General features: G+C 37.6%; 1 protein-coding gene across 1 annotated transcript in view; it reads right to left on the bottom strand.

Moving 5' to 3' along the window:
• Positions 1–23,764, bottom strand: part of Mhcl (Myosin heavy chain-like) — a 938,273-nt gene that overhangs the window by 786,493 nt on the left and 128,016 nt on the right. The window contains exons 7-8 of the mRNA XM_090376088.1: positions 16,818–16,918; positions 3,401–3,458 (exon numbers count right to left, since the gene is read on the bottom strand). Coding sequence (XP_090232214.1) covers positions 3,401–3,458; positions 16,818–16,918 — 159 coding nt within the window. The remainder of the gene's footprint in view (positions 1–3,400; positions 3,459–16,817; positions 16,919–23,764) is intronic.

Below are 23,764 nucleotides of genomic sequence, written 5' to 3'. Positions count from 1 at the left end.
ATTTGTTTAGGCTATCAACTTCCACGACAAGGGATGTAAGTCTGTTCCACCAACCAACCACCCGCTGGCAAAAAGCAAATTTCTTCACGTCTATCCTACATCTGCCTTTCCTCAATTTGAATTTATGCCCTCTCAGGTGATTATTCTGAGCAAGAGGAAGCAATCGCATCAGCATTGAGCATGCTCAAACCATTCAAGGCTTATACACCTCTATCAGATCACCTCGCTGGGTACCTAGTCTCCAGACACTGTAATTTGCAAAACTTAAGCCATTCTTCGTAAGAGCACCAATTTGTTCCATTCACTAATCTTGTTGCCCTTCTCTGTATTCGTTCCAGCAGCTCTACATCCTTCTTGAAATGAGGCTTCCAGACCTGTATACAGCACTCTAGGTGTCACCTGACCATTGCCTTATACAAGGGAATAATCACCTCCTTATCCCTGCTAGAAAAATTCCTATATATCATTGACAATACACCATGAGCTACTCTTGCAGCCCGTCTGCACTGCTCAGAGAACTCCATATCTGCATGCACAACCACCCCAAGGTCCCTTTCATTCAAGACCACTCTCAGTATTACCACAGAGTTGATACGTCGCTCTGTAGTTGCTGTTTGCCATATGTAGTACTTTACATTTAACAATCTTCAACTTCATTTGCCACCTTTCAGCCCATCTGCTCAACCTTTCCAGATCCTGTTGAAGCAGCATAGTGTCAGTAGTGTCCTTGACAACCCTACCAACCTTCGCATCGTATGCAAACTTGGACATTAAGCTTGATATACCAGCATCAATATAGTTTATAAATACAGAAAACAATAATGGACCCAACATTGAACCCTGAGGAACTCCACTAATAACATTAGTCCACGATGAGCAGTGTCCATTGATTAACACTCTCTGTCTTCTCCCCCTCAACCACCCCCTTTATCCATAGCAGCAATTTGCCTCCAATGCCACACTGCTCCAATTTGTGCAGCGGCAGTCTTCCATGTGCAACAGTATCAAAAGCCTTTCTAAGATCCAAGTATATAATATCTAAGTTATTCCCTGCATCCAGTTCTTTTGTGACTGCGTCATAGTATCCAATAAAATTGGTCAGGCAAGACTTCCCCTTAAGAAAACCATGCTGTGTCCAAGCTATAACTGAAGTCTTATCTAGATGATCGTGCAGTGCTTCTTTAACCAGTGCCTCCATTAATTTTCCTGGAACAGAAGTTAAACTCACAGGTCTATAATTACTTGTGTCAGCCTTTGATCCTACTTTGCAAATTGGGGTGACATTTGCACATCTCCAATTTGCGGGTACCTCCCCTGAGTCCAAGGAAGCTCTCATAATTATGGCTAAGGGTTTGCTTACTTCCTTTGCTGCCTCCTTTAATATAACTGGATAGATTCCATCCACCCCAGGTGCCTTTCTTGTGTTTATCTTCAAAAATTTCTCCTCCAATTTACTCTCAGTTGTTACAAGATTATCTAGCTTACTGCCAGAGTTGAATACACTTCTGGCATTCGCCTCGCTGAATAACTCCTCGTGTGTGAATGTCGATGCAAAATATTCATTTAGTTTGTTAGCTACGTGAGCAGGATCATCAACAGTTGACCCATCGATATCAAGTGGACCAATCTGATTCATCCCCTTCTCCTAGAGTTTACATAAGTAAAGAACTCTTTGCTGTTTTTCTTTGCATCCCTTGCCAAAGAATTCTCGTAATCTGCCTCCGCCTGCCTAACCTCCTTTGTAACTTGGTTACAGATCAACTTGTATCTCTCATAGGCTTCTGTGTCACATGTTAATTTGTAGGTATCCTATGCATTTTTCTTCTCTGCCATATGTCTCCTTAGTTCATCTGACAACCATTTAGGCCTAAACCTTGAACAATATTTCTTAGTTTGTATGTAAAGCCTAGTAGCTTCCAAGATAAGTTCTTTGAATGCTTCCCATTTTGAATTTGCTGTTGGTAACATCATCAGTTGGTCCCACTGTATAGAATTTAAATACTGTCTCAGTCCATCGTAGTCGCCTTTACGAAAGTAATAACCCTTCCCTTTACCACTAATGGTAGTTACCTCTATGAGTAAATCCCACTTCAGCACACTGTGATCACTGCCATCTAGTGGTTCATTTATCTGCAGATTCTTAATGCATGAAGAATCACTACTGATAATCAAATCCAGAGTATTACTCCCTCTAGTTGCCTCCCAAACATGCTGATGTAGAAAACAATCATCCAATAAATCCACAAAAGCCTTGCTAGTGTGTGAGTGACCAGCCCCCCAAATTCCAGTCAATATCTGAGAAATTAAAATCCCCTATTATAAAACTCTCTGATTTACTGGCCCACTATTTCCCTGTACAGTTTCTTATTATACTCATCTGAGTCATTAGGCCTATAGCACACTCCTACTCTCAATTTTGATCTGATAATGCTTATGTCACACCAAACTGACTCGACACTGCACTGTCCAGCGATCCTTTCTGTAGATGTACTCCTCAAATTCCAGTTCTGCATTTGTTATATCTGTGTGACACCATGTCTCTGATATCCCAACAATATCTGCCTTTGATGTTTTGAGCAATACCTCAAATTCATCAAATTTATTCACTAAACTCCTAGCATTGGTGTACACACAAGTATACATGCACCTGTTTCTATTCTTAGCTACCCTAACACAACTCATGTGTTTACTTGTACGCAATGACTCCCAGCAGTCTCTGAAATATCCTGCATCTTGTTTTTCGGGCTTCTGCTCATTCCAATAGAAGTAGTGCAAGAATCTCTTTCACCTCTGCCAGTGGCTACTGTTAATCTATTAGTCTTTGTCTCCCCCCCCAAGCTAGCAGTTTTCCGACCCACCTAACACTGCCTCAATAGCATCAGCAAATATTCTTGCACCCTTTCTATTTAAGTGTATCCCATCCCTGTAGAAGCAGTCTCTCCTGTTAACAAGTACAGTCCAGGCTGAAAAAAATTCTACCCCCTTGAGCCTTGCACAATCTCTTCAGGGCCGAATTGATCAACAAGGCTCTCATCATATACTCCCTCCTATCGTGTCTGGACAGAATTGCAGACACTTTCAAATTCAACCCTAATTCACGGCTTTTTTTCAACAGTGACCTGTACTTGTTAAGTAATTCTGCCGATCTCCTACTCTTGATATCATTAGTGCCAACGTGTACAACTATATCACCTTTTGTGCCCTTAAAAGATGATATCCACTCTACATCATCAACCTTTGCACCTGGCAGACATTTCATGTTATTTCATGTTGTTCTAAAAAAAAATTTACTTGCCAAAGCAAACTGCATAGTGCATTTCTTCAACCTCAGAAAAGTATTATTTTTACAATATTCTGAGTAAATAAAAATAAATACATAGCAGAAAAAAAACAAACTTACCCATGATGATGATGTCACAAAATTAGCATCATGCAGATCATCCAGATATAACTCTTTCCTGAAATGCAATATAGGAAATCATTCACAAGACAGGTGCTTATTTATATAGGATTATCCAATTAAAATCCAACCCAATGTGCAATAATCAAATTAAAATACAACCCAGTTGTTAATGCATTAAATTTTTTTTAGAAACAAATATATATAACTTAAAATATATTTCTTGGTTAATGCCTAAGAGTATGAAGGAATTGAATTATGCAAGGGTAATGCACACACATCATTTCTATTACCAAGGTAGTTTTAATACATTGTTTTAATTATATCTCATATTGTGAATACCTTCACAATGAGTTGTCATGGTATTGTATTACCTTGAATAAGTAATGCTGCGCCTAGGGAGAAGACTTGTTACTTATTCTCGGCAGATACCACCACCTATACGGCACAATTTCAAGGCTTTTTGGTCCCTCTTTGGTGGGAAGTAGTTACCCTGTTGTTATAATAGTGGCAACCCATTTATGAAATATTGTTACTTATTCGCGGTATCCTGTCTCCTTAAAGAAAATCAGCTCTATAATCCTCCTATGTGAGATGGAACACCACAACAACAAAACTTTTGTGATTTCTTTCCAGTATTGTGAAGGGATTTTCTGTGATATTCAATTATTCTAGCCACTGATGTAACCTGAAATAAAACCACACTTCACCCAAGAAAAATAGGTTGTCTAAAAGGTTTATCTCTGGGCAAATGAAATGGCACACAACAGTATGATACCCAGCTGAACTTGTTACTATACATTAACTTTTTTTTGTGGCTCGATGCACATTTCAATATGTCAATCCATATCACTGAAGCTTCAAGAGAGATTTCCCAGATTTCAAATTAAAGCACTTCAACTTCCTACAGTTTATATTCTGTTAAAGCTGTTTACTTACAGTAATGGCCATTAACCTGTTCAGTGAAAACTCTATACAATGCAATATAGTGCAATGAATGGTTGTCTTATTTAGTAGAATTCTGTTTAGATATTTATTATTGAATATCTCTTGTCACTGCAAAAATGATTTCAATACAGGGTAATGTTCAAATTAAACATATTCTTCTTCAGAAAAACCCACATTATACACAATACCAATAAATAGTTACTGCTGTCACAATGAAATTGCACTCTGCTGCTGCAGTTGTGACAACTGAGAGATAGTAGACAACTGAATTCTCATATTGGGTGTGACATCCAGTCTGTAACAATATTCAGATTTTGTTGCTGCATACCTTGAAAATCCAGCTTTGAACAGAATAAGTTGTGGGGAAACAGAAGAAGTTTGAGCACTGCATATTTAGACATTTGCGGATATTCCTGAAGAAGAAGATTGCACCAGAATTCAACTAGAGGAAGTTCACTGAATTTCTGTTTCAGCTAGTATAAGATGTAATATCTACCAAACACTCATAATTTTGCACAGACTTGCCATCTGGTTTCTCTGAAATACAAAATAGACTTCTGACCCAGATAGCATCGTCAATAGAAGATGAGAAGTACTTCTGAAACATATCTTGCAAAACATGCTACCATAAATAGTTTCTTCCAGGCTACATTGTCTCTATCAAAAAGTCACTCAGAGTTGGAAAGCATTTGGTACTGCCTTTTTACTTTACTCTTCCAAAATTCAAGTTTACATTGAAAAGATACAATTCTGTCCCTTGTTATGAATATTGACACTCTTTTCTTAACATGAGAGATTTAGTTCGTTAATTCTTTTAAAAATGTCTGCTAAGTATGCCAATTTCGCAGCAAAGGTGTATTTACCAAACAGTGAGAAAAATAAAATGGGTGGTCAATAAAAAAAAAGAAATTTCCAAGCAAAGTTAAACTTAACAAGAACTTTTCTCCTAGAAAAGTTCTTGTTAGAGTTTAACCTTCTTTCTGATGAAGCAGCAGTGTTTTTGCCCACTGCCAATTTCTTCACAAAGTAACTTAAAAACTCTGTTATTAAGTGGTCTATTTTTAATGTGGTTCACTATCATTACAGCACTCTCCAACATAGTTTTTAGATATCTTTCCATCATTTTGACAAATGCGTGTCGATGGAACACACAATGACTACTCGAACAAGACAGCGCCAACTTTTTGATACATACCACCATCCCTGGCATTTCTTCTGTCATTTCTCTGGCCCCATCAGTGCACTTTTCCCAACTGATTTCATGTTCTATCGTGTAACTATTTATGACATTAATCATTTCTTTTTCAGTCGCAGGACTTTCAAAAGATTTTAGAGCAGTAAATCTTCCTCGATTTTGTTATGGAACAAGTAATACTGCTAGCACTTAGACGTTTGTTGATTAGTCGAGTTGCAACGAAAAAGCAAAGCTTAATTTAAGTTATGACACCAATTGTTTTTCTATACCTGACAGATCTTAAATTCAATGTTTAACAGTATTATTAGATAATAACTGTTTAAAGTTTCTTTTCGACTGTTCACCAAGAAAAAAGTTGCTGTTTCCACCACAATTGGCTTAATTATGGTTTTTGCAATTGCATGGGCTTCGCTGCAAGTGCAATACAGTAACTTATCCTGTAGGAGGCCTCTGTAGCATTTTCATTATCAGTTTTTGAACTTTTCACCATAAGGTCCTGAGGGTTTGTTAATGCCTCAAGTTTACACTTGAAAAATCTAATATCCTTATAGTCACAGTGATCAGTATCATGATGTCTACAAAGTTTGGCAGGTAACATAGAAGTTTGATAACATTTTGTTGCACAAGACATAGGGCATCAGAGGCAAGTTCATCATTTGTATATGTAAACCCCAGAGACAAATCATTGTATTTCCATTTTTTACTACTTTCTGCAGTTCTAAAACTGGTGATAAAGGATAGCAACGAAAAACATTTAGATTCACTTATAACCTTCTTTTCTGGTTACAGATGTACTTATTGTAGTAGTACTTGATTATTTACTTAAACTACCTCTTTTTAGCCACTGATCCATGATAAATAAAAAAAACAAATTAATATTAACGTTACTGCACATTACTTCAATGACACTACTGTAGCTAATAAAAATAACTACTCCACTTCCCTTGTAATTATGTTAGTGCTATATGAACTATGACTAAACTGAACTGGTGATCCGTTTAGTTTAGTTATAGGTGAAAGTCACAGCTACAGATTACTAAAATCTGTAGGGAGTGCAACAATGCAAGTCTGTTAATTTAACATGCATATTTTTATTTCTATGTCCACATGCAACATACTTTTTAATTATCTAATATCTTTGTAATTAAATAATCTGATTGTCACTCGCTTCATGGGTAATGGTGGCTTCTCAACTAGATATTCTAACTGTCATACAAAATAAATATATCGCCAATTAAAGAAGTTTTGTGATTATTTTTAACAAAACATAATTCCTTTAATTAAAAAAATAATTAAAATTCAAAGTAGCCATTACAGAAATATACCTACGGATCCCCTGGGAACTGTTTGTGGATCCTTTGGGACCCACACAGCACAGTTTGGTAACCACTGCAATATTGTATAATAATTATGATACCAACTATATATAATATTATATCAACCATTTAGTATGATATATATCATTAGTATGATGTTGTTGTTATTTGCTTTTTAGGAGCATTAGCAACTAAGGCCATATTGCTCCGGGATATGTGGTGGTTATTCCCTGACCTTTCCGCATCCTCTGTATTTGGTGGTGACGGGCTCAAACCCCGGTCTAATCAAGAAGCGTGTGCTACGCACTGCTGCTCCTTCCCACCTGGCTACGGAGGCACCATTTATTATGATGTATATCATACCAACCAGCTGGCATGATATACATCATACCAACCAGCTGGCATGATATATAATGTATGATATACATTGTGCTGCCACTTTATTAGGTACACCCTTGCTGTGCACACAAATGGTTTGTCCCACAACGTTGCGTCACATGACCACAGTTGTGGATATAAATGCAGCAGAACAACCTTTCTAGTATCAGTTAAGCATACAACCCGTAGCAAGAATGGGAGTGATCTAACGGAAAAGGAGTAATCTAACGGACTTCGAACTTGGCATAGTAGTAGGTGAAAGACATGCTGGACAAAGCATCTCTGAAACGGCAGTTCTCCTGAACATTTCACACACCACAGTTTAAAGAGTGTATCGAGAATAGTGCAACAAACAGAAAACACCCTCTCAACAGCACTCCTGTGGAAGAAAATCGCTTGTTGATGAGAGGTCAGAGGAGGATGGCTAGAATTGTGCAAGCAAACAGACGGACCACAGTGTCGCACATCACTTCAGAATACAACCTTGGTGCACAGAACAAAATATCGCAATGGACCACTAGTCGCACTTTGTTGCGAATTGGCTACAACAGCCGACGGCCACGTCATCTACTTTTGTTATCAATGAAAAACAAGAGAGCATGCCTCCTGTGGGCACAGCAACACCAGCACTGGACTATCGAGGATTGGAAAACAGTTGCTTGGTCTAAGTTCCTGGTGCATCATGTGGAGGGAAGACTCAGAATTTGACGAAAACAACACGAATCCATGGACCCGTCATTTCAAATGACTACTGTGTAAGGTGGTGGGGGCAGTGTTATGGTGTGGGGAATGTTATCTTGGCACATGTTGGGTCCATTGATACCCATAGATTCATGTCTGAATGACACATCATACCTAAACATCGTTGCTGACCAAGTGCATCCGTTCATGTTGACAGTTTATCCTCAGTCAGATGGTTATTTCCAGCAGGATAATGCACCGGTGCACAAAGCCCAAATAACTATGGAATTGTTCCAGGAACATGACAATAACTTTTCTTTGCTGCAGTGGCTGGCTCAGTCCACAGATCTCAATCCTATTGAACATCTTTGGGATGAGCTGGAAAGGGCTGTTCGCTGCAGGCCTACACCTCCATCAAATCTCAAGGAACTGCGTGACACATCTAGGCAAGACTGCAGCAATAATCCAGACACAGCATGGATTTGTTAAGGGAAAGTCTTGTCTGACAAATCTGATTGGTTATTATGATGTGGTTACAGAGGAACTGGATGCAAAAAATAATTTTGATATCATATACTTGGATTTCAGGAAAGCTTTTGACACTGTTGCACATGGAAGACTATTGTACAAATTGGAGCCGAATGGTATTAAGGGTAAGTTGCTACAATGGATAAAAGGATGGTTGAGTGAGAAAAGACAGAGGGTGGTAATCAATGGGTGCTGCTCTTCGTGGACTAATGTTATTAGTGGAATCCCACAGGGTTGGGTGTTGGGTCCGCTGTTGTTTTGTATATTTATCAATGATATTGATGAAGGTATATCAGGCTTAGTATCAAAGTTTGCAGATGATACAAAGGTTGGCAGAGTTGTTAACGACAGTAATGGCAGTGTGTTACTGCAACAGGATCTAGAAAATTTGGGCAGATGGGCTGAGAAGTGGCAACTGAAGTTTTACATTGACAACTGCAAAGTACTGCATATGGGTAGAAGTAACCCCAAAGAAATGTACCAACTGTGTGGTACTACACTTAAGGAGGTAGAAAATGAAAAAGACCTGGGAGTAATTGTGCAGTCAGATATGAAATTTTTCTGAGCAATGCAGACAGGCTGCCAGGGTATGTCATGGAGTGTTGTCAATGATATACAGGAATTTTGTTAGCAGGGAAAAGGAGGTGACTGTCCCTCTGTATAAGGCAATGGTCAGGCCACGCCTTGAGTACTGTGTGCAGGTCTGGAGGCCTCATTTTAGGAAGGATGTAGATTTTCTTGAGCATGTACAGATTAGGACAACACAATTGGTGAGGGGAATGAAGGGATCCTCTTACCAAGAGAGTCTTAAGTTCTGCAAATTGCAGCAGCTGGAGACTAGGCAACTGTGAGGTGATCTGATTGAGTTGCATAAGGCCTTGAATGGGTTGAGCACGCTGAATTCTGATGGGATTCTTCCACTTGTTCAGATTACGAACCTAAGGGGGCATAAATTGAAATTGAGGAAGGACAGAGGTAGAATAGATGTGCGGAAATTTGCCTTTAGCCAGCGGGTGGTTAATTGCTGGAACAAACTTCCATCTGTCATTGTGGAAGTTGATAGGTTAAATAAATTTAAGGAGAAAGTGGACAAATATTTATAGGGGATTGTTTTGTAATTTTTATTTTTTTTGGCTGATGCTGCATAAGCTCATAATGCTTTTTTTCTTGCATCACATGCCACTACTACTACATGTCTGCATGGTACTCCATTCCTGCACGTTTTCAGCATCTTGTTAAATCCATACCTAGATGAGTTCAGGCTGTTTTGAAGGCTCAACATGCTACTAGGTAGGTGTACCTAATAAAGTGGCAGCATTAGCATTAGTAGAGGCATTTGATGCAAGAAAGCAAGCTTATGCAGCATCAGCCAAAAAAAAAAAAAAAACCCACTTCCACTTCACCCCTCTGTTCGTTCAAAATACCTGTCCAGCTGAGCCTTAAACTTATTTAGGCTATCAACCTCCACCACAAGGGATGGCAGTCTGTTCCACCAACCAACCACCCGCTGGCTAAAGGCAAATTTCCGCACGTCTATCCTACATCTGTCTTTCCTCAATTTGAATTTATGCCCTCTCAGGCGATTTTTCTGAGCTAGAGGAAGAATCCCATCAGCATTGAGCATGCTTAAACCATTCAAGGCTTTATACACCTCTATCAGATCACCTCGCTGGTGCCTAGTCTCCAGACACTGTAATTTGCAAAACTTAAGCCTTTCTTCGTAAGAGCACCCCTTTGTTCCATTCACTAATCTTGTTGCCCTTCTCTGTACTCGTTCCAGCAGCTCTACATCCTTCTTGAAATGAGGCCTCCAGACCTGTATACAGTACTCTAGGTGTGGCCTGACCATTGCCTTATACAATGGAATAATCACCTCCTTATCCCTGCTGGAAAAATTCCTGTATATCATTGACAATACTCCATGAGCTACTCTTGCAGCCCGTCTGCACTGCTCAGAGAACTTCATATCTGCCTGCACAATCACCCCCAAGTCCCATTCATTCTCTACCACTGTCAGTGTAGTACCACAGAGTTGATACGTTGCTCTGGGGTTGCTTTTTCCCATGTGTAGTACTTTACATTTGTCAATGTTAAACTTCATTTGCCACCTCTCAGCCCATCTGCTCAACCTTTCCAGATCCTGTTGCAGCAGCATAGTGTCAGTAGTGTCCTTGACAACCCTGCCAACCTTTGTATCATCTGCAAACTTGGACATTAAGCTTGATATACCATCATCAATATCATTTATAAATACAGAAAACAATAATGGACCCAACGCTGAGCCCTGAGGGACTCCACTAATAACATTAGTCCACGATGAGCAGTGTCCATTGATTACCACTCTCTGTCTTCTCCCCCTCAACCACCCCTTTATCCATAGCAGCAATTTGCCTCCAATGTCACACTGCTCCAATTTGTGTAGCAGTCTTCCATGTGCAACAGTATCAAAAGCCTTTCTAAGATCCAAGTATATAATATCAAAGTTATTCCCTGCATCCAGTTCTTTTGTGACTGCATCATAGTATCCAATCAAGTTGGTCAGGCAAGACTTCCCCTTAACAAAACCATGCTCTGTCTGAGCTATAACTGAAGTCTTGTCTAAATGATCCTGCAGTGCTTCTTTAACCAGTGCCTCCATTAATTTTCCTGGAACAGAAGTTAAGCTCACAGGTCTATAATTACTTGTGTCAGCCTTTGGATCCTCCTTTGTGAATTGGGGTCACATTTGCACATTTCCAGTCTATGGGTACCTCCCCTGAGTCCAAGGAAGCTCTCATAATTATGGCTAAGGGTTTGCTTACTTCCTTTGCTGCCTCCTTTAATATAACTGGATAGATCCCATCCACCCCGGGTGCCTTTCTTGTGTTTATCTTCAACAGTTTCTCCTACACTTTACTCCCAGTTATTTCAAGATTCTGTAGCTTACTGCTAGAGTTGAATACACCTCTGGCATTCCCCTTGCTGAATAACTCCTCATGTGTGAATGTCGATGCAAAATATTCATTTAGTTTGTTAGCTACCTGAGCAGGATCATCAACACTTGACCCATCAATATCAAGTGGACCAATCTGATTCATCCCCTTCCTTCTAGAGTTTACATAAGTAAAGAACTCTTTGCTGTTTTTCTTTGCATCCCTTGCCAAGGATTTCTCGTAATCTGCCTTCGCCTGCCTAACCTCCTTTGTAACTTGGTTGCATATCAACTTGTATCTATCATAGGCTTCTGTGTCATGTGTTAATTTGTAAGTATCCCATGCATTTTTCTTCTCTGCCATATGCCTCATTAGTTCATCTGACATCCATTTTGGCCTAAACCTTGAACAATATTTCTTAGTTGGTATGTAAAGCCTAGTAGCTTCCAAGATAAGTTCTTTGAATGCTTCCCATTTTGAATTTGCTGTTGGTAACATCATCAGTTGGTCCCACTGTATAGAATTTAAATACTGTCTCAGTCCATCGTAGTCGCCTTTACGGAAGCAATAACCCTTCCCTTTACCCCTAATGGTAGTTACCTCTTTCAGTAAATCCCACTTCAGCACACTGTGATCACTGCCACCTAGTGGTTCATTTATCTGCAGATTCTTAAAGCATGAAGAATCACTGCTGATAATCAAATCAAGAGTATTACTCCCTCTAGTTGCCTCCCGAACATGCTGATGTAGAAAACAATCATCCAATAAATCCACAAAAGCCCTGCTAGTGTGTGAGTAACCAGCCCCCAAATTCCAGTCAATATCTGGGAAATTAAAATCTCCCATTATAAGACTCTCTGATTTACTGGCCCACTCTATTTCCCTGTACAGTTCCTTATTATACTCATCAGAGTCATTAGGCCTATAGCATACTCCTACTCTCAATTTTGATCTCCCAATGCTTATGTCACACCAAACTGACTCAACACTGCACTGTCCAGCGATGTCGACTGGCTTCACTTCCTTGGTTTTTATGTGTTTCTTAACTAATAGCATAACCCCTCCCCCTTCCTATCCTGTCTATCCTTTCTGTAGACGTTGTACTCCCCAAATTGCATTTCTGCATCCCTTATATCTGTGTGACACCACGTCTCTGATATCCCAACAATATCTGCCTTTGATGTTTTGAGCAATACCTCAAATTCATCAAATTTATTTACTAAACTCCTAGCATTGGTGTACACGCAAGTATACCTGCACCTGTTTCTATTCTTAGCTACCCTAACACAACCCATGTGTTTACTTGTACCGCAATGGCTCCCAGCAGTCTCTGAAATACCATGCATCTTGTTTTTCAGGCTTCTGCTCATTCTAATAGAAGCAGTGCAAGAATCTCTTTCACCTCTGCCAGTGGCTACTGTCAATCTATTGGTCTTTGTCTCCCCCCAAGCTAGCAGTTTTCCGACCCACCTAACACTGCCTCGATAGCATCAGCAAATATTCTTGCACCCTTTCTATTTCAGCATAGTGTATATATATTGGTATGATATGTAATGAAAAGCTAGTAACTTCTATGGTTATTTGCTTGAATGCTTCCCATTTAGAATTTGCAGATGGTAACATCATCAGTTGGTCCCATTGCACACAATATAAAAACTGTTGACAGGACTGTTGCCATCCTTACAAAAGCCCTTCCATTTACTCTTGACAGTAGTTATGTCTGTAAGTAAATCTCATATCAGCAGAGTGTGATCATTGCCATTTACTGGATCTTTTGCCAGCAGATTCTTAATGCATGAAAAATCACTGCTGATAATCAGATCATGAGTACTGCTTACTCTTGTTGCCTCTCTAACATGCTGCTGTAGAAAAACAGTTATCAATAAATCCACAAAAGTTTTGCTAGTGTGCAAGTGACCAACACACAAGTTCCCATCAGTATCGCTAAAGTTAAAATCCCTCATTCTAAGATATTCTGAATTGTTATACTGTTTGTTATACTCATCACAGTCATTAAGCCTATAGCACACTCCTCTCATTTTCATTTTCCCAGTGCTTATGTCACTCTAAACTGACTCGACATTGTGCTGGCTACCCATGTCGACTATATGCATGGCCTTTGATAATATATGCTTCTTAACTAAGAGAATGACCCCCTAACTTCTGTCTTTTCTGTACACATTGTACTCTCCATATTCAAATTCTGCATTCTTATGTCTGAGTGACATCATATCTCCAATGACCTAATCAGTATTTCAAATTCAAATTTACTTACTTTGCTCCTAGCATTAGTGTGCATGCTAGTACACATGCACCTGTTCTTACTCTTAGTTACTCTAACACACCCCATGCATTTACTTGTTCCATGACACCCACAGCATGGCTTGAAATCACCAACACCTTGCTTTCCAGGCTGCTCCATGTTCCAATAGAAGTAATGCAAGAACCACTTTCACCTCTGCCTGCAGCTCCAGTTAATCTATTAGTCTATGTATACTAACAAGCTAGCAGTTTTCTGACCACTTAACACTGCCTCAATAGCATCAGCAAATATCCTTGCATTGCACCCCCTTCTATATAAGCATATCCCATCCCTGTAAAAACATTTATCTTTAACAACAAAAAGAAGTACTAAAAACCTGTTTGCAAAATTATCAAATTTGAAAATAATGCACTGCCAATTGTTGAAATTTGTGCTACCTTGGCTTTTATAAGAACAATTTTTCAATGAGAACTGTTGCAACATGAGGAATAGAATTTCTGTATGAGTGAGAATAACATTCTTAAAATTATCAGTTTGCTTTACCTGTTTGGGACTGCTTTCACAAGAAGTTTACAATTTCTAAATTTCTTTTCTTAGGGAGTTCAATTTGTCTTCATTCAAAACTTCAATTGTGAACTCTTGAACATGAGTCAGTGCCACTTGCTTGTGATCTCTGGTTAAATTTTCAATTTTGTAATTGAAAAGTGCTTTTATTACTTTTCCCACTAATTCCAACCTATTCTTAGATTAGACTAAATGTATTACTAGACTGTTAGATTAGTTACTACTAATCTAACAGTCTAGTGACACATTTAACTGAAGACAGATGGCATGTACACAAGCTTCAACTTTTTTTTTCACTTCAGTGGCATGCATCAGTTGAAGTTTTTCAGGTCTATTTTTCTTTTTAGCATTTTCCAATGCTGTTACCCAGCCCAAGCTGTTTTTGATTCATTGCTTTTTTTTTTTTTTTTTTTTTTTAAATTACTGTCACCACAATGGGATAAAACTTGAAATTACTTTGTTTACTGCCGTCTCTGGCAACTGAAAATGGTCCATATTTCAGAGCAATCACTACCTCTTCTTTCCCTACTCATGCAACTTCACTAAAAACACCTTTGTTTTTTAATTCTATAACTGTATTTTTTATTATTTCACTATCAGGAAACATATTTCACAATATGCCTGCATGAGCAGCAAAACTGAAAAGAAGATTATGATCTGTGAAAAAAGATGCAAATAAACATTTGGCACATGTAACATCACTGTCACTGTAGAATGCCACATCTATTTCTGTATTTCTTTCTATGCACTGCACATTGCTCATATGCTTATCTGTTTGCAAATGAATAATTACATCATGTTTCTTGCCACTTGAAATTGAGAAATCACATCCACATACATCATACAAGGCAAGCATGTTACCTTTTTCAGATTTTACAGTACAGTAAATCCTCGATTTAACGGACCGGACAAATAATAATACAGTAATGTACATATTAATCTCAACCATATTATTTTTTTTAAGTTATACAAAACTTCAGTGTTATTATTAATTAAAAATTAATAATAATTACCTATTTCCATTATTGTTTTGATAATTACCTACTTTTATTTGTATAATCAAATTCAGGAAATTGTTTTTTATTCTTTCTGAAAACATGTTCAAATAGCTGTTTTCCCAGATTATAGATAAGAGCAGGCAGTGACTTGCAAGCTGAATGTGACTCGGACACTCAGGTCTACCAACTCACTTTGTTTCGGTCTCAGTCTGCCTAAAGCTATCATGCGGTCAGGTTGTATACATAGTGTTTCTGTGACTTCTGAATTGTGACATTATTTATTAAATAATTTTGCAATCTTTACAATTTAAAATGGCATCAAGTAATAGAGGAGTTAAAAGAAAGCGTGTGAACTTAAATGTGGCACAGAAATACAGAAATTAGAACAAGGAGTCTCAGTAGCATAAATTTCACAAAAACTTTGTGAAATTTATGACATAAAAAAAAAACCTTTCTGATATCCATAAATCAAAGGCCAAACTGCAACATAATTTATATTGTACAGTATTGTATACTGTATTAAAACTTCTTTTTTTTTTACATTAAGAACAATAAAAAAAATGCCCCCCCCATACAAAAAAATATAAAAACAATTAGCAGTCACCTATTTGTTGGGCTTTTCTGTTAGTGAAATCTTCAATTGTATAAAAAAATTAATTTTCAGATCTTCTCGTCATTCCTATTTTTAAAGCTTTGTAACTCGTTACTCCGTTCTCACTTGCATGTATTGTGTTACTTGCAATGTGTGTGTGCCATGTTCTTTGTTATTGATTCCTTATCTTTTTAATGTTTTAAATTTTAACCCCCACCCACAAATGTCAGCGAACAGAAATGTCAACTAGTTCATATGTACATATTACAGTATGTATTAATTATTCCGATTATCACGTATATTCTTCCGATTTTCACGTATCATTTAATTTTTTAATTGGTAAGGTAATAAAGGGTAAATTTGTGCTTAATATATCTTTGCTTTATGAATAATATTCCTCCTATTTTCGCTAATTAGAATCGCTGTTTAATAGAATTAAATTCAATTCACAAGCGTGATCACAATGACTGGCGCTTACTGCACATCGTATAGTGAACGGTACTTTACTATGTTGAGTTCGTCGTAACTTGATTTGATTGTAGAGTGAACTAATTGTAAAGGGGGGGTACATTGTATTTTAACTATTTACATGAAAATTCGGATAATTGGGGCAGCCACTTAATCGGGCCAAAATGCACTAGTCCCGATGTGTCCCAAATAACTGGAATGGATTGTATATATCCATATCAATTAAACAGTACTACACTAACCATGGAATAACAGCATTCAATTTGTTTTTTTTTTTTTTGTTTAGGGATAAAATAATTGTCAGAAAGTTGTCATTTCAAAGTTGCTGGAGAAATGCAAGATACTACAAAAAACATGGTGCACAATGACACTATTTTAAAGGAAATATTATTTAAAGATATGCACCATGGACTCATCTTTGAGAGGATTTAAAAAAATCATTTTATGAATTTTATAATAATATACATAAAACCATGTACAGGTATTTAATTCTATATGCAATAACAGACATTTTAGTACATAAAATACTAAATTAATAAACTCTTAAATACATATTACAAGAAAAATACCCCACCTGAGTATATCATCAGCACCTGCCAACAACTGATAAAAAATGTTGAAATTGGACTCTCCTTCAGGTCTGCGACCTACTCTTGATTTTTCTAACATATATACCTAAATAAGTAAATTATAAATTAATAAAGAAAATTTTATATGTAAATCAAAATTCAATAAAGTAAAAACTGTTTCTCTTCTGAAATACACCTTTCTTACTATTTCATCCTAAAAAATGAAAAAATGATTTTCAGAAATTAGTTCACTTAATTTTATAGCAACATACAATGATAATTATACCATGAAATTATTAAAAGAACATTCTTTAACACATTCACTGCTTACCAAACTATTTGGAGAAAAAATCATCGTACTTTTAGAACTCTTTCTTCCACTTTGACAGAAGAAAAATCATATATTTTTGTCAAGCAACTTCAGTAGAGGCAGATTAATTTAGATAGAGTGAAAAGAAAGCCCAAAAATGTTTCTGTCCTTTCAATTCAGATTGACTAAATCCTGGATAAAAACCATTGTTGGAAAACCAGCAGCAAAGTGATAAAAAAACATTATCAATATATACTATACGACATAATCAGGGCTGGTAGTTGGTAGGTTAATCAAAAAAAAGTCAGCTAAAGTAGAGAATCATAAAAAAATATATATATAATACATATAGGTTTGGTATTTTGTAGGGGTTTAGCTCTCGACAAAGTCCCTTGCAAAGTATCTTTTTCCATGGATGGCGTATTATGTATATTTTTATTGATTTTAATATTTATGTTTAACCATTGTTGCCTAGGGTCCGGTTGGATCATGGATTACATCGGGTTTTTTAAACTACAGGATGGCCTTTACATTTTAACTTTATTTCATTACTGCATATATTTAACGACCGATGTAATGTTCTATCGCTGATGGCATTAATCCGATTGGTTAATATTATCATATAATATCTCTGTTTAATTCTTTAGCAATTATAATATCACAGTTCCACACTTTAGTAATTTGATTCTGTATATATATATATATATATATATATATATATATATTCTTTTGTATTATAATTCTTTTGTATTATCATTCTATTGTTTCTTAATCTGTCTTTTGTGCATCGTTAATGCCATTGTTATTGCCATGTTGGCCAATTGAACATTATACGTGCCAGTGTATATACGTTTACAATAGTTCGATTTTCTTAAGTACTGGTGTTTTTTACATATAGGTATTGGCGTTAATACAATACTGGTCTTTACTGAATATAAGTATATAAGAATATAAGTATAATACAATACTGAATTTAAGATAACCGAGACAAGGCTAACTTAAAGACCAGTATTGTATTAACGCCAATACCTATATGTAAAAAACACCAGTACTTAAGAAAATCGAACTATTGTAAACGTGTATATATATATATACATATACTATCATTGAATTATACTATCATTGAATTATATTAAATAAAGTTAAATTATAATAAAATGAATAAATAATTATATACATATATATATATATATATACATACACAGTCGATTCCAGTTAATTGGGACACACCGGGACAGATTACTTTGGCCCAATTAAGTGGCTCCCCCAATTAAGCGAAATTTTAATGAGCCGAAAAGCACATTCTAACAGAGGCAAAAAGGTATGAATAAAATAAAGGAAATGTGGTATTTAAAGAAAGCGCACTGTATTTAAGTTATATTGGTATAAACATTTATTTAAAAATAACTAAAGCTAAAAGCAAACAAAATGTCGTATGTACATATAATGTACATATGTAAAATGAAGATACAGTACAGAATAATGTCTGTGTCAAGCAAAGGTTACATATTACTTAAGGATTCTTACTTTGAAAAAAATTATGAAGTGTACCCTGACGTGTTCTCCTTATGGATTGCAATTGAACAAAATCGACGAAGGTATCTAATGCTGATAAAGGCCTGCCTTCCTGCATGAAATAACATCTCAATTCAGCGATACATTTCCTGGCATCCTGGTTAGTCACTCGCTTAGGTGTATCATCGTCATCATTTTCTTGGTCTTTTGGTGTCTCTGAGTGTTTTGCCGCAATTTGTTAAGTAATCGTTTCCTCATAATCTTCATTTTCATTGCAGCATTGAAGGTTATCATCAATCGTTCAAAATTCTTCATAATTTTGGACCTGTTGCAGTTCCAAAGCCATTTCATTTTCTGTACAGCTTATCGCATCTGAATCACAATTAGTCGTGAAACCACATTTAGCAAAACAATTCCAAATTGTTTTGCTGCTTATTCCTCGCCAGCTATCGGCAATAAATTGTACAGTTTTTAACACTGAAACTTTTGCAGTAACCTTTGCAGATTTTCCTCAATTGCTTCAAGGATGTGATTAACCAGCTTTCCGCAATAATAGGTCTTCAAATTTTTTATAATTCCCACGTCCATAGGCTGCATTGGGGATGTGGTGTTGTTAGGGGGTAAAAATTCCTGTTCAATACTTTTTAAACCAGATACATTAGAGTGTGTGGTGCAGTTGTCCAATATCAACAGAATTTTTCTGGATTTCCGTTGCAGTTCCGCATCCCAGTTCATTAGCCATTGTGTAAAAATATGTGTGGTCATCCACGCCTTCTTATTGACATAATACAAAAGTGGCAAACTGCCTATTGTAAGCCCCTTGAAACAACGAGGTTTGGCACTTTTACCAATAACCAAAAGTTTGAGTTTATCATTTCCTGACATGTTTGAGCAGCACAACACTGTTACACGATCCATTGCTTTCTTTGAACCGGACAGTGTTATGTGTTGATAGCCAAGGGAACCATCCGGCATAGCACAATAATACAGACCTGTTTCATCTGCGTTGTAAATGTCATCCCCACTAAATTTTTTAAGCAACTCTGGCAGTTTTTCAGATTTCCATTGCTCAGCACTTGTAGCATTAGCACTGTCTTTCTCGCCATGTACTTTTCTGTAACTAATGTCATGTCTACACTTCCATTGAGACAACCAACCATCCGTCGCTTTGAAATTTACGTGACCTAGCTTTTTGGCCAACTCTTCTGACTTGGTTTTTAGCAAAGGGCTGCTTACACATACTCCTCGTTTAGATACAGTGAAAAACCATTGATTCAAAGCATCTTCAACGTCTGGATCTTTGCCTTCCCTCTTTCGCTTATGAGGTGTTTTCTTTAAATTCACATGCAATGTCCACTCTAAGTTTTTCTTGTTGCTGTAGCAGTGGTGAAATTGTAGATTTTGGCACCTCTATTATCTCCACTAGCTGATGATGACTGATGTTAGGAGGTTGACTTTTTATCTTGTCAAGAATAGCGATTCTTTCTGAGAGCAACAAATCTTTACGTGGCATCTTGACAGGGGTTTTAAATGTACTGAAAAAAAAGGGGAGGGGCAAACCAAAATCAGTGCACTGTTTGGTACAGTTTTTAATCTATTCTAACCCACAAGATGTATACATATGTACCTAGTGTGATCGTAAACAACTGCAAGCAAAATTTCTTCAGAATCTGATTACCACGACACAGAACAAAAGTAAACAACCACTGTACAGCACGACTTCACAATAACTGATTCAGTTGCTGCCCGCATGATCTCTTTGTTACAAACCATCTAAATTAGTTTATTGTTCAATAAACTAAATTTAGATGTTTGTGGGCACCATCTAAATATAGTTTATTGTTCAATCAAGACCTTCATGTCCCCAATTAAGTGGTGAGTTGGCCCAAATAAGCAGAACAAATTCAGGATAAATATTTGCTTTGTTTCTGTTCTTCATAATTTGCCCCAAATAAGCGGCTGCCCCAATTAACCGGAATGCACTGTATATACAGGGTGTTTCAATAATTAAAAGGTGGAAAGTACAAACTAAAATAAGCAAACACATCCCAGTGAACACTGGGCTGAAAATGAACCGTTTGAGATAATCCACATTTTCTGTTAATCTGTGCCTGACTATAGGGGCACAAGTTTAGCAAAAAGCTGTGAATCCTTTGCTAAGGGTGGTTTTATTAAATATAAGATAATACATTTTTAATTTTTGGTTTCAACACCACAGGATTTTGCAGATGTTACAAAAGGTGTTCAAAATGCTATCCTTGCATCCGTACCCAGCTTTGTACTCTTCTCTGAGTTGAGTTGCGAATCCTCTCAGGCATTCCTGGGTCATTTCTGATTTTCTGAAAGGCTCCTTTAACCCTATGCTGCAATTCCTCAAATGTGTTAATGTCAGAAGTGTATACCAAGCTTTTTACATGATCCCAGATACAAAAATCCATAGGATTTAAGTCTCATGATTTGGGAGGCCACATTACAGGCCCACCTCTACCTATCCACCGTTGACCATACCCTCTAGTTAGATACTGAGTCACAACTCAAGCAAAATGTGCCAGTGCACCATCATGCATAAACCACATGTTCTGGCATTGCTAAAGTGCAACATTATTATTATCAAGGAGGTCTGAAAAATATTCTGCAGGAACTGAAGGTATAACCCGTTTGGTAGAAAGTGTGGTCCAATTAGGTCTCCTAGTAGTCCTGCCCAGACATTCAACGAGAAACATTGCTGATGTCGTGACTAGTGAATAGCATCAGGGTTTTCGTCGGACCAAACGTGACAATTATGAAAATTAAAAATACCAATCATGAGTAAACCTAGCTTTGTCAGTGAACAAAATGTTTAAAAATTGGGGGTTCAGGACACACTGTTGTTACATCCAATGGCAGAAGTTCACTCTGGGAGGGTAGTCTGTATTGCTGAGACTTTGTACACGCTGGATATGGTAGGGGTATAGTAATTGGCGAAGTAAAATTTTCCACACTCCTATGACTCAGTAAACGCTCTTGCAGAGCAACCCTCCTTGTCGAAAATCCTGGATTTTGTTCTATTCTTTCTAACCCCCTTTCCTCAACATCAGGTGTTATGCTTCTGGGCCTACCTGCTCATACTTCATCTACGAAGCGCCCATGTTCTCTAAAGCGTTGATGTACTCTGATGAACGTGCACCTGTTGGCCTGCCTTCAGCAGGGAAATGTTTTTGGTACAATGTGCAGCTTCAAGTGCACTGCCATTGGCTTTACCATACATGATGTACATGTCCGCATACTCTTCGTTGCTGTAACCTCTTTCCATGTTGACTATCCTTTGACAAGTACTAGTATGCCTGCTACATCTCAGAGCATTGAGAGAGTGGAAAGGGAGAGAATGAGCATAACCTAACCTAAATAAGAAAGTCAGTGGTGCATCCCAACTCTATACAGTTCACCTTGTCAGTGGTGCATACCAACTAGAAATGTGCAATATCTCGAAAACGATTCACTTAAGGACCCATGTTTACTAGGCTTTTTTGCATATTGTAGTCTGTACAGTTCACCTTTAAATTATTGACCATCACTTTTGAAACACCTTGTGTGTATATATATATATAAAATATAAAACCAGTGGATTAAAAACAGGAGAAATATTGGAAAAAATAAAAAATAAAAATAAGTTGGATAAAACAAAAGCACCAGAGCATGCAAAGCAGCAGCAAAGAATGCAGATGTATATATACATATAAATGTGAAACCGGAAGTGTAAGTTACACAAATGCCAAGGTGCTTCCATAGCCGGGTGGGCAGGAGCAGCAGTGCATAGCACACGCTTCTTGATTAGACCGGGTTTCGAGGCCGTGACCACCAAAATATGGAGGATACGGAAAAGTCGGGGAATGACCACCGCATATCCCTGGAGCAATATGGCCTTAGTTGCTAATGCTCCTAAAAACCAAATAACAAACAAATGCCAAAAGCCAAGAGGAAAAAGATAGCTGAAATATGAGAAAATACATGCTGAATTTAAAACTAAAAAGTATGTAGAAATATGGCAGGATGTGGCATGACTATCTAAAGATATACATATTCCCTAAAGCTATACGTATTCCTTTATCCCCTTCTCTAAGTTCCTCACAATCAGGATGTGAAGGATTATTATTTCAAAAGAAAAGAGCCTTTTTGGGAAGGGGGGATGCTGAGGAGTTAGGCTCTTAGTTAAGAAGCACACAGAACCAAAGGCAGTACACCCAATTAAATTGGGAGGGCAGTACAATGTTCAGTTAATTTAGTGCAACACGAGTAGTAGTAGTAATGTGATGTGATGCAAGAAGTGGCATGTTGTTGTTTTTTTGGTTTTTAGGAGCATTAGCAACTAAGGCCATATTTCTCCGGGATATGCGGTGGTGATTCCCTGACCTTTCCGCATCCTCCGTATTTGGTGGTGACGGGCTCAAACCCCGGTCTAATCAAGAAGCGTGTGCTATGCACTGCTGCTCCTTCCCATCTGGCTACGGAGGCGCCTCAGTGAAATGGCATGTGATGCAAGAAAGCAAGTGTATGAGCTTATGCAGCATCAGCCAAAAAAAAAAAAAAATAATAATAATAATAAAATTTTTAAAAAAATTTACACAACAATTCCCTCTAAATGTTTGTCCAGTTCCTCCTTAAATTTATTTAACCTATCAACTTCCACAACGACAGATGGAAGTTTGTTCCAGCAATTAACCATCCGCTGGCTAAAGGCAAATTTCTGCACATCTATTCTACATCTGTCTTTCCTCAATTTGAATTTATGCCCCCCCTTTGGTTCATAATCTGAACAAGTGGAAGAATCCCATCAGAATTCAGCGTGCTCAACCCATGCAAGGCCTTATACACCTCAATCTCCTAGCAGGTGCCTAGTCTCCAGCCGCTGCAATTTGCAGAACTTAAGCCTCTCTTCATAAGAGGATCCCTTCATTCCCCTCACCAATCTCTGTACATGCTCAAGCAAATCTACATCCTTCCTAAAATGAGGCCTCCAGACCTGTACGCAGTACTCAAGGCATGGCCTGACCATTGCCTTATACAGAGGAACAATCACCTCCTTTTCCCTGCTAGCAAAATTTCTATATATCATTGACAAAACCCCATGACCTGCCCTGGCAGCCTGCC

This window comes from Mastigoproctus giganteus, chromosome 1 (assembly GCF_048544385.1).
Source record: "Mastigoproctus giganteus isolate SK-2022 chromosome 1, ASM4854438v1, whole genome shotgun sequence".
Classification (NCBI taxonomy): Eukaryota; Metazoa; Arthropoda; class Arachnida; order Uropygi; family Thelyphonidae; genus Mastigoproctus; species Mastigoproctus giganteus.
This window is presented reverse-complemented; position numbering and strand designations above follow the sequence as displayed.